Source organism: Paracoccidioides lutzii, assembly GCF_000150705.2.
Source record: "Paracoccidioides lutzii Pb01 unplaced genomic scaffold supercont2.9, whole genome shotgun sequence".
Lineage (NCBI taxonomy): Eukaryota > Fungi > Ascomycota > Eurotiomycetes > Onygenales > Ajellomycetaceae > Paracoccidioides > Paracoccidioides lutzii.
Window position 1 is genome coordinate 855,001 of NW_015440955.1, and position 11,885 is coordinate 866,885.

At 39.6% G+C, this 11,885-nt stretch overlaps 2 protein-coding genes across 2 annotated transcripts in view; both read right to left on the minus strand.

The window, feature by feature from the left end:
• Nucleotides 1-6,286: 6,286 nt before the first annotated feature.
• PAAG_11774 (hypothetical protein) lies at nucleotides 6,287-6,862 on the minus strand (the record flags this gene model as incomplete). The annotated part of the gene is made up of 2 exons (XM_015847361.1): nucleotides 6,287-6,559; nucleotides 6,641-6,862. The coding sequence occupies 2 exons, from the start codon at nucleotides 6,860-6,862 to the stop codon at nucleotides 6,287-6,289; spliced, it is 495 nt and encodes a 164-aa protein (XP_015703052.1).
• Nucleotides 6,863-8,691: 1,829 nt separating this feature from the next.
• PAAG_11775 (hypothetical protein) overlaps nucleotides 8,692-11,885 on the minus strand; it is a gene marked incomplete at both ends in the record, with an annotated part of 3,337 nt that continues 143 nt past the window's right edge. Inside the window, 4 exons of the mRNA XM_015847362.1 lie at nucleotides 8,692-10,504; nucleotides 10,573-10,582; nucleotides 10,659-11,100; nucleotides 11,164-11,836. Of these exons, the coding sequence (XP_015703053.1) occupies nucleotides 8,692-10,504; nucleotides 10,573-10,582; nucleotides 10,659-11,100; nucleotides 11,164-11,836 (2,938 nt within the window). The remainder of the gene's footprint in view (nucleotides 10,505-10,572; nucleotides 10,583-10,658; nucleotides 11,101-11,163; nucleotides 11,837-11,885) is intronic.

An 11,885-nucleotide genomic window follows, 5' to 3' on the forward strand; every position in this document is an offset into this window, starting at 1 on the left:
AGGTTATAGGCGAAAAGTAATGAGGGTGATGAAATACGGTGAGGGGCAGATTAGCCTCGATGGAGTTTTGACAGCAACCAAGCAAATTACTGGCGCTGGAAAGATGATATTTCCGGAAGACTGGAAGGGGAGCGAAGGTGCCTAAAACGTGTAGCGGGATGATAAGACGTAATAGATAGAAGAACCCGACGCTAAAGAGGAAGAAAGACGATGCTGGCTAATCAACAAAGGTTCAACTTGAGGATGAAATGTCCTCTTACTGAAGGAGTTAGCCGTTGCCCCGGGCGCCACCCCTCGCCGCACGTGATCACACATAGTTGTATAGAGTGAGCTAATAGCTCATTCCAACAGTTAACTATAAAATAAATGTAATCCGAGTAAACATCCCCACTGAGTGAACAAGTCAAATTCAAAATATCTTAATTATCTCGTAACTCATTCACTTCAATGGGCTATTACATCATCAAATTTACAACAAAATATTTTCAAATTCTCTTGAAAAAAAGAAAAAACTTGAACTTATATAAATACTATTAAAATACAAGAAATATTTTCAATTTCTAAAGCAATATGTTTATATGAGATTTTTTTTACTTAACTATTGTTTATAGACTCAATGACTGAACTACACAAATAAATTTATATTTAAATTTATAAAATTGACTAAGATTAATAAAAAATAGTTTTCTTGAATAAATTTTAAATCTAAATAAATAAAAAATTTTTTTGAATTAATATTTATAAAAAAATATATAAATTTATTTTTTCAAATTAAGAAGAATTTAAGTTTCAAAATTAGTCAATTATTATTACTTAACAATTAATATAATTTTTAAATAATTGAATCATTTAAATAAGCAGATCATTAGTTTAAAAAAATTTTTTATTTAATTATTTATTCATCTTAACATATAATTAAATCATTAATTTATAATAAAGATGCTTGAATTTTTTTAAAAGAGAAAAAGTTTAAACTTATAATAAATACTTTTATAAAATAAAAAATATTTTTAATTTATAAAGTTATTATATATTTAATATGTTATTTTTTACTATAAATTTTTAATTTAATAATTAATCTGCTTATATAAATCTATATATAAATTTAATCAAATTAATTCAGAATAAAAAAATAAACTAATTGAATAAGTATTGAATTAATTTAAATAAGATTTTTTTTTCTTATTATATAAAATTTTATTATCTTTATTACTACTTTTCTTTATTGATAAAAACTGAGTATTAAATCTAATGATATATTGTTCAAAGTTTCAGAGTTACTGCTTCAAATACTATATTCATAATTAAGCTAAGTATGAGAATATAAAAATTATTCAAACTTGATTTAAGATTTTTAAAATTACAATTACTGAGTATAAAATTCTATCAAAGATTATATATATAACTTTAATAAGACTAATTTTACAATGAAACTATATACTCTACTAAAATCATTATTAGTAGTGAGTACTACAGCTACACAAAGCTTCTACAGTCTGAAAATCAGAAATAAATGACTATAATAAAATTAGTTAAAATATCAAAATTAGCTTTAACTTTATTAATTTAATGTGAATGAGATAGAGAAGTAAAAGTGAAATAGATCTAAATATTAAATTTAATGTTCAAAATAAAAGTAAGAAAGAATTCTCAAAGGTTTTTTATATAAAAAACCTGTTTTAAAAAAAGCAAGAAAAGTTATTGATCTTAGTATTATATCACAGTTTCAATCTAGATGCAGATGAAACAAATGTTTGATTGTCAGCTAGATAAATTATCTAGATGAATACTAAGATGATTTCTAAGAGATGAGTTCAGAGAAGGCTCTGTTTATATAGCTCTTTTCCTTAGTGCCATTTTCCACATTTACATATTATTCATATGTGAGGTAATTGTGGGGTTGATTGCTATGCCAATGCCTAGACAGTTGTGATTACTGATTATCTCAGCTCATGATCTTATGCTGTTGAGAAGGCTGAATGAAGCTCATTCATTCTACATCATCACACAAAACATCATATTTATTTTATTTATAAAATTGAGAATAAATCATACTCTCATATTATTGTTAAATGTGTTAGGGAGCGAATGCAAGCTGCATAAGAAGAAAGACTCTCTGCGTTGCTAACTGCTATATAACGAAATACTAAGCTTGATGGGATGAAAGGGGGTGCTGGGGGCCTGCGTGGATTATAACCACCTGCATGGTCATGTGATCACATGATATGGATTAGGCCTAATCGAGCGACCCGCATGGTCGCATGGTCACGTGATGTGGGTTAGGCCTAATCGGGCGCCGAGCTTAATCTGACGTCAAGTCTAACCGGGCACCGGCCTTCGGTCGGGCTCGGTCGGACGCTGAGCCTAACATCACCCCCCGGTCTAGGGGCAGGCATGTCCTCATGCCGGTAGGTCGTCATCAACCTCATCCTTCAGGTAGCTGTCTGTCTCCCATGCCTTCAGCCACTCATCTAGTTGCCTTGGGAGTCCAGCTTTTGTAGAGTTAGCCTCATGGAAGTCACATATGGCATGTGGTGATTCTTTGAAGTTGTGAGTGGGGTATCATGAAGAATCCTCATCAAACCCCTTTCAGTGCATCTGATACTGCAGCTTGCTCCAGCTTATTCTACTGGCCAGTATACAATCTATTTCTCATTCATTCTCATCATCTATTTCAATTGGGTCTGGTGATCTGATAGTCTGATCAGGTAGAGGATCTCTGAAGTCCTTGCATAGCTTGTCTGAGGAGAAGATTGAATGAATCTTCATTGTTATGAGAAGGTTCAGTTTGTAGGCATTGCCCATCTTTTTCAGAATTCTGAAGAGACTGACATTCTGCTCTGTCAGTTTACAGCTTGATCAATTCATCTTGTATGATTTCAATGTTAGATAAACAAAATCTTCTACTGCAAAGTCAGACTCTTGATGATGCTTGTCAGTCTGTCTCTTCATCTGTTTCTGTGCTGTCTTTATGCCTTTACTCATCTGATTTCAGATCTCTCTCATTCAGTGAATGAAGCTTCTTGCTGCTTCTCAATTTCTTTTCTCATTCATATTCAATTTCTTCATCAGTGATTGTCAGTCAAATGACATTCAGAGTTCATATTCATTTGCTGTGAGGAAGAAAGAGATCTCTATGAAAGTGTTTGAGATAGCTGTGGAGACATAATCTATAATGAGCAGTCACTCATCTCAGTTGTCTTGATAGTAACTGACATAGAAGTGAAGATGAGTGGCAATGTATTGATTCATCACTTCTGTCTGTCTATCAGTTTGTGCATGATGTGCTGTTGAGAGTTTCAGTTTTATGCTCAGAATCTGTGTAAACTCATCTCAAAAGCTTGATATGAACTGAGGGTCTTGGTTAGAGACAATTGAGTCAGACACCTCATTGTATGAATAGTAGAATTGAATGAATAGTTGAGTCAGCTCCTAAGCTGTAACTTCTCAGATGATTGAAATGAAGATTGTCTTCTTGCTTAGCTGATATACTATGATCAAAATGACATCATAATCTGTTTTGCTTTTCAGCATGTCCATGAAGTTCATTGCAATATGCTGTCATGCCTGTTCTGGTATTGATAATGACTTTAGCAAATCAGAAGTCTTATCTCTTGAAATTTTACTGATCTGGCACACATGGCAGTTCTGAATATAGTGTAGGACATCTGTTCACCAGGTGATTCATCAATAATGTGATTGCATCAGAGTCAGGGTCTTTTGTTCTTCAGAATGTGCTGTTGAAGCTTAATCATGAATTTTCTACAGTAGCTTGACTATCAGAGTTTTTTTTTTCTAAACAGGCATCACTAGTCTTTCATTGTACTGTAGCACATTGTTCTTCATTGTATAGGGACTATTCTCATCATCTGCCTGCTGCTGCAGAGGCTCAATTGAGGTGACTGTCTTGTTTAGAGACACTATGCATTCAGCAATGCTCTCTTTCTCTGAGAAGTTGATGCTAGCAATGTCTGTAGAGAGAGTGATCTGGGGGTTGAGAGTCTCTGATTCTAGGAGAATCTGCATACAGCTGTTCTGTTGCCTTCTAATCTACTCAGACCTGCTCAGTGTGTCTGCTAGCAGGTTGACCTTGCCTGGTCAATACTTGATCTCAAAGTAGAAATGAGAGAGGAACTCTGCTCAGTAGACTTGACATGTATTCAGCTTCTTGATAGTCATGAAGTATTTCAGTGCACAATGATCAGTGAGAATCTTGAATCATTTCTCCTGTTGTAGTCTCTCAAGCTCTGTTCATCATTCTTGTAAGATCTGAACTACTGTCAGCATTTCTTATCATGAACTTCATAATTAAGCTCTGCATCATTCATTGTCTTTGAATAGAAGACTACTGAGTGTCAAAGATCATTTTCAAATCTTTGACTTAGTACCCTAGTCACTACTTTGTCAGAGATGTCAGTCTCAATATAAGTCTTCTGCTCAGAGTCATAGTAATACAGTGTTGAAGTCTCCATCAGCTGTCTCTTCAATTTTTCAAAGACTGATTTGCATTCTGATGTTCACACAAATGAAGTAGTCTTCTTTGTCAATTGATACAGTGACTTTGCAATTCAGCTGTAGTTCCTTATGAATTGTCAGTAGAAATTGTCAAATTCTAGAAATAACTGAACTTCTTTGACTGTGATGAGAACCTGTCATCTCATAATGACAGCTGTCTTCTCTGAGTCTGCCTCAATTCCTTCTGTACTGATAATGAACTCTAGATATTTTGTCCTCTGGACTGCAAACTCACATTTCTGAATGCTGGCTTGCAAACCCACTGTCTTTAGTCAGTCTAGCACTGAGTTTATCTGCTGTTTGTGCTCCTTCAGATTCTTGCTATAGATTAGAAGATCATCCATAAATGCTGTCATAAACTTGTCCAGATAGTCAAAGAAGATACTGTTAACAAATCATTGAAAGCAGGCAGAGGCATTTATAAGATCAAAGAGGATCACTTGATATTTATAGATCTCATAGCAGGTTCTAAAGGTGGTCAGGTCCTCAGACTCAGAGTCCATTCAGATGTGATGGAACCTCTGCCAAATGTCCAACTTTGTAAAGTATTTCACCTCATTGAGTTGGTTCATCAGCTCATCTATCAGGGGCAAGGGATACTGATCTTGTTTGATTATAGCATTCAGCTTGTAAAAGTCAACACAGAATTGTAGTTTCTTCCCACTACAGACAATCAGAATTGAGGAGGTGTAGAGGACTGAACTTGAGATGATGAAACCCTTTGCTAAGTTGACTTCAAGATAGGTCTTCACTGCCTCTAGTTCCTCTAGATTCATCTTATATAGAGGTGTATGTCCAATGCCCTGGGTGAGGTCAATATCAGACTGAAGCTCTATTTTAAAATCAACATTCTTCTGTAGAAGGAGCAGTTCATCTGATGCTTTCTTTGAGAAGCAGTCCTTCTGGCCTTTCAATCATTCTGGTAAGTTGCTGATCAGCTTCTCATCAGACTCATCCTCAGCTTTCACTAAATCTCACTTCTTCTCAAGCTGTTTATCAATTTCATACAGACTGATTATGAAGACTGTTGACTTCTTATTCTTCATATAATCATGGAAGGAAGCAGTCTCAATGAAGTTCATATTCATTATCTGTAGTGCTGTCTTCTTCCAGATCAGTCTCTGCCTTGTCTCAGGCATCATGACTGAGCTGGTCTCTTTCAATCTGCAGAGCTGAGTCTGATGCTCCTGTCTGATCTCCTCATTCAGCTTGATCTCTCTTCATTTCACATTCATCTGATGCTCAGGCTTGAGGTCTGAGTGCTTCAGTACTGACCAGGGTACTATCTTCAACATCAGCTTCACCATCTGTTCAGAGATAGACTGTTCACTCAGTCAAACCAGATGTTGATTTTTAACATCAAGTCATATATACTGTGCTGTCAATCACTTCTGTCCCAGGATGACAGGGTGCTGGCCTAGATCTGTTATCAGCAGAGGGACATTCTGAAATCTCTGACCATCCACCCAGAGGTTTAGAGTCAATGTGCAGTTTATCACTCTGCTGAGGGTGTCATTGTATCCCTTCATATGACATTTGAATAATAGTTCTTGAAACTTCCTATCAAAGAATCTTGCCAATTCTATGGCATATCAGATATCAATAAAATTCACTTCATTTGCTTCAGTATCAGCAAGAGAATTTGTAGAAGTAGCAATTCCATTGTAGGCTAATTTGATTGATACATTAAAGCTTTTCCTCTCAATCAAGTCCTTCATCTCAAATCTCTTACAGACTATTGAACTATCTGAGATGAAGTCTTCTCTCAGACTCACTCTTTTTCTGAATCTGCTGAAGACTCAGAGACATCATTCTCTGTGAGCTCAGCAATCACCTGCTGAGACTTCTGCTTTGCAGGGCAGTTCCTGACAATGTGATCTTTTTTCTTACAGTAGTAGCACTGAATATTCAGACAAGAGCTCAAGGCCTTCTTCACAGTAGAGGATTTTGTTGTAGAGATGCTGAAGAATGTTTGACTGTTGACAGTCCACAGAGTGTTCTGCTTGAAGATATTAGACTCATTTTCCTGTGAGCTCTTTGATTTCTAAGTGGCATTAATTGTCTGAAGAGTGTGAGCTGCCTGTGCACAGATTTTCTGAAACTCAGCATATGTATCAGTGATCACATTGACTACTGCTATCATCTTCTGAAGATCAAAGAATAGCTTGTCATTGAAGTCTGTCTTATAGTCCTCTCTGACAATCTTGACCTTCTCTGTCAGATGTAAAAATTTTGTGACAAATTCATGATAATTATTCTCATTGCATATAATCAGCTTGTGATAATTACTCTTGATATTTTGCAGCTTGTTAGCATTCTCATATATTGACTTGAGATGCTCAAACATCTCTTCTGTGATTTAATATTGCTTGGAGTGGTCCTCTTCCATATGAGGTGCAATGTGATGTGCTGTGTCCTCATCAGTTTAGTTTTCAATGTACACTATCCTCATGTGTTTGATAGAATAGTGATTGACATTCTCCTGGAGCTTGTTCTTCATTCAGAAGAGTCAGTGTTCAAATTTCAGCTTCTTGCTGTCAGTGAGATGTTTTGAGTCATCAATCTTGACAGACCTTCTGGCAGTCTCAGAGAGAGTGATGTCTTGACTTGCTGCTTGATTGCTGACTGTCATGTGAATCAGAATGTGACTAAGTTCATCATGTTCAGCAATTAGCTCATCAATCTAACTTTGCTTGACAGTGACCTGATTAGTAGTATTGTCTCATTCCATTCTCAGATGTGTGACTGTATCTCTTAATGTTTTTTCATTGTCAAAGATGTCATTGAAGATCATCATCAACTCATTATAAACATGATCACTGTCTGAGTGGATTGCCTCTCTGAATTTCTCAATTGAGATGTGTGATTGGTCAGTTGATCTTATTATGAGATATCACCAGTCCTTTCAGCCCCTTTCAGAGGATTGAGAGCCTGTGGTGACCATCTGATGTTGGATTGAGCTGTTGTCTTCAACAGTGCTGTTGTCTTAGCAGTTGATCTGACATGTTGTCAGACTCTGAACTAGCAGATTCTAATTCAACTAAGATACTCAAGTTTTCTGCTGAAACCTGAGTGAGAAGGTAGAAGGGAAGCTTAGTATTGTGTTAGAGAGCAAATGTGAGCTGCATAAGAAGAAAGACTCTCTGTGTTGCTAACTGCTATATAATGAAATACTAAGCTTGATGGGATGAAAGGGGGTGCTGGGGGCCTGTGTGGATTATAACCACCTGCATGGTCGTGTGGTCACGTGATATGGATTAGGCCTAATCGAGCGACCCGCATGGTCGCATGGTCACGTGATGTGGGTTAGGCCTAATCGGGCGCCGAGCTTAATCCGACGTTGAGTCTAACCGGGCACCGGCCTTCGGTCGGGCTCGGTCGGACGCTGAGCCTAACAAAATGTAAAAATTTTACAAAAAAGTCATATATCCTCAGTTTAAATTTATTTTTTTATTTACAAAGTAAAAAGAATAAAATCTTCAAAGAAAACTAAAGAAATAAATCATCTATTAAAAGAAAAAAAATCAAATCTTTATCTAGAAGTAAAATAAGAAGAAAAATTTTTTAAATAAATATATTTTCAAAGAGTAAATCTTCAATGAAAATAAAGTAAATTGTTAATCTAATTACTATTATTATTTTACTATCTTTAAAATATTTTTTCTATTTTGTTTTATAATTTTATTATTTTGATTATTTCTACTATATGTTTATTTATTCCTACTCTATGTTTATTTAAATATTATTTTAATGTAAATTAAAATTCTATAATTATATATGATTATTTGTACTTATAAATTAAATTTATAAAATAGTTAAATTTTAATATAAATAGATAAATATTATAATTTTCAATTACATATATTTAAAATAAATAATAATAATAATAATAATAATAATATTCTTCATTTAAATAAATTCTCATTTTAAATACAGAAAGGAAAATGTCAATAAAAATCTTTTCTCATCTAACTCATTTATTGTATTTTAACAATTCACAAATGAAAAAAAAAAAAAAAAAAAAATCGAGAGAAAGAGTGAAAGAGAGAAAGAGAGAAAGAGAAAAAGAGATAGAGAAAAGAAGAGAAGAAATCATCTCCCTCATAACCAGCCCACCAACGGCAACGTCAGCATCATCGGCACTGACATCGCCTCATACGACCCAACGCAATTACACTACCCCAAACTCCTCAAAGCCTCCTGTTCCCTCGGACTCAATTGCACAAACATCTCCTGAAATCTTGACGTCCCAGCAACCTCCCTGAAAAACTCCATCAAAAAAGCCAACGTCTCATCATCTCTCTCTCTAACCGCAACACCCCTAGCCCCATCCTCACAAATATAACCCATAAGTTCCTGCTTCGTAATCCCAAGCCCCAAATCAAGCACCCCTTGCCCAGATGGTGGAATATCCTCCCAGTCATCATTCTCACCATCACTATCCGTCTCATCAAGATTCCCTCCCGCTCCACCAGCACCAGCCGCAACAGCAGCGGCACCCGCAGCACCCATCTCCCTGGTCCCCGCCGCTGACACAAGCTCCTCAGCCAGAACTTTAATGATCTTCAAAGGCGCAGGGACAATGGTATACTGGTCCGGATCCCTGCGCGACTGCGAGCGCGTCTTGATCCTCCCCGTATCCTGGATGATCAGTTCCCCCTTAACCTGCACCTGCGCCACGCGCGGGTCATCTAGTTGATAAATCTTCGCCAATGCAACAACGTTCTGCCGTATCTCATCGTACCCAGCGAAATTTATGCTGTTCTCAAGCCACTTGGAGAACACAACCGTCAGTCCCGATTCGCCATCGATCGTCAGCGTGGAGAGGAAATCGACTACCTCCCCCGGACTGATGAGGGATAATCGCGCAAAGACGAGGATGAGCGATTGGATAAACTGCGCCTTTTGCGCTGTGGCGAGGCGTTGAGCAACCGCGCGAAGAAGTTGGGTTAAATATGGCCCCAATTTCTCAGCGCCAGCTTTCTCGACTAGTTCAGCAGCCAGCCCGCCCACTTCTTCAGCTGCGTTGTCATCTACGGATTGGCTGAGGAGGTGGTCGATGATGATTAACACGACTTCGACGGCGCCCTTACCTGTTTGCGGATCTTGCCAGGTTAGAAATTGCTGGGAGTCGTGTTGGAGCATGTTTTTCACGGCAATGGTGGCGGCGGGGAGGAGGTTGCCCTCTTTAGAGCTGAGAAGGAGGCGGTTTAGTTTTGGCATTATTGTTGCTACGAGGCCATTGGGGAGCGGGGAGAGGCCGTGTTCCGTCAGGGCGCGGATGAGGTCTGCCGCTAGTGTTGTCAGGGCGTTTTCTTGGGTCGTGCTTCCATCAATGGCGCCAGAGAGGGATGGGAGCACTTTTTCGCAGAGGCCGATGTATGCTTCTGGACCCTGTCGAGAGATGTATTGGACAACGTCTTCGAAGGTTTCTGTCACAATTGTGGCGAGCTGGAAGTTACTGGCGCCGCTACTAGCGATGTTGAAGAGGACGTCGAGGGCAATGGAGGAGAGGACGATGCCGGGATCGACCATGATAGTATCTCGGAGCGTGTCGAGGAGGGTAAATTTAAGATCATCGCTGTCTATCATTTCTCGCAGGTCGCGGGAGGAGATGAAGTCGGACACGGTTGAGATAGCGGGGATTTGTAGGGGTTTGGCCATGGAGGATGGGAGTGCGGGAAAGAAATCCTGCAGGACGCGGATGCAGGATACTTGGACGACTTCAGAGGGGTCCTCAGCGATGGCCTTGATGGACGCCTCGAGATATGATAATGCCGTCTGATGGAATTCTTCGCCCGCTGTCTTTGCAATTATTCCAGCGACGAGGTAGCCACGGGCTCGAAGGAAGACGTCTTCCTGTGTCATGCAAAAGCGAACGAACTCGTTAGATCCTTTAGCTGCCTCTAGGGAAATCTGCTGGTCTACGTCGTTGAAGTCGCGAAGAAGCTGATTGAGAATGAAAAGGGCAGCTTCGCGTAGTTTCCAACTGGAAGCAAAATTGTCAGAATTAAGCGAGAAATAAAAGAAAGATGGTGAAATTGAAAAGGATCATACGATGTCGAGTCTGAGAAAAGTGCATTCGCATAAACCAACAATGCATCTACTGTAGTCCCCTTCAGCCATTCACCAAGCTTTATTACCAAATCCCCACCACAGGTCCGAGGAGTGTAATTTGCGGTGAGCGACGTTTCCTCCGACAGGAACAGATTCACATCGATGTCCCCACAGCCCTTCTTCCTCCGTAGTAATCTGCGCATAGGATACAACCAGTTTCATAACCTCTGGCAACCAGCCAGAAGTACTTGCAGCACTCCCTGCGGTCTGCAGTTGGCTGTGTAGCTCCGCTTTAACCGGGGGAGCCCTAAGTAGCACTTGCATAAGGTCTAGTTCTTCCAAAACCAAGAAGTCGAGGGTATATGGAAGTCCATCCGCATCCTCTAGCCGGCCTTGGCGTTCGTCCATGATAAATAGTTCCTGATACGCATTTTGGATGGTGGATAGTTCATCCCAAACAGAACTAAAAAGTACAGTGCTCTGCGAAGTAAGGAGTGCCGGGAATACAGCGCATATTTTCATTAAGGTCTTTAAAGTCACGTATGTTAGTTCAATAAATAGTAAACCGAAGGAGGGCAATGGCAAAAATACCTTAACGACCTGCAACTTCAACGCAATCACCCCCCTCCACTCCTCTGAACCCTGAGCATCATCGGCCTCATCTTCCTCACTAGGGGGCGGCGGCAGCGGCACCTTCATAGTTGCAAGGAAAAATGGTGACCAACCATTCAACGCCTCGTCCAGAAATTGCTTAATAGCAACCTTATGTTGCTCAATGACCATTTCCAAGGTATCAAAACAAGCCCTAAATACCGAGACGGCCAAGGCGCGCAGCACGGGTTTCCGAGCGGGGTTCGTCGCGACAGCAAAGACAGTCGACACGAGCTCCCGTGCCACTGTGAAAAACTGCTCCTCGCTAAATCCGCTCTCGACCAGGTCCGACAACACCCTCAACGCGCCGTGTAATTGCGCCTCGTCGCTATTGGGGATAATCTGCAGCAAAGTGGGTAGCAACTCAGGCCATTCCTCGGGGAAATCCGCGCTGGCAATCTTGCTAACAACATAACTGGCAGAGGACTTCACTTTTCGCTCCGCAGCATCAGCGGAGGTGGCCAGGTCGAGAAGAACTCGGCGCAGGTGAGCTTTATTGACATCACTAACGAGGACTTGACCCTTGAATTCGTCAAGGTGCTGGGACCATGCTGCCAGGACGAAGGTACGCAAGACAAGCAGGGCGGACTGTCGCAGCGGAGTGGGAACGGATCTGTGCGAGGCAATGGAGGCAAGGGAGAGGGGGAAGGATTCGTTTGAGT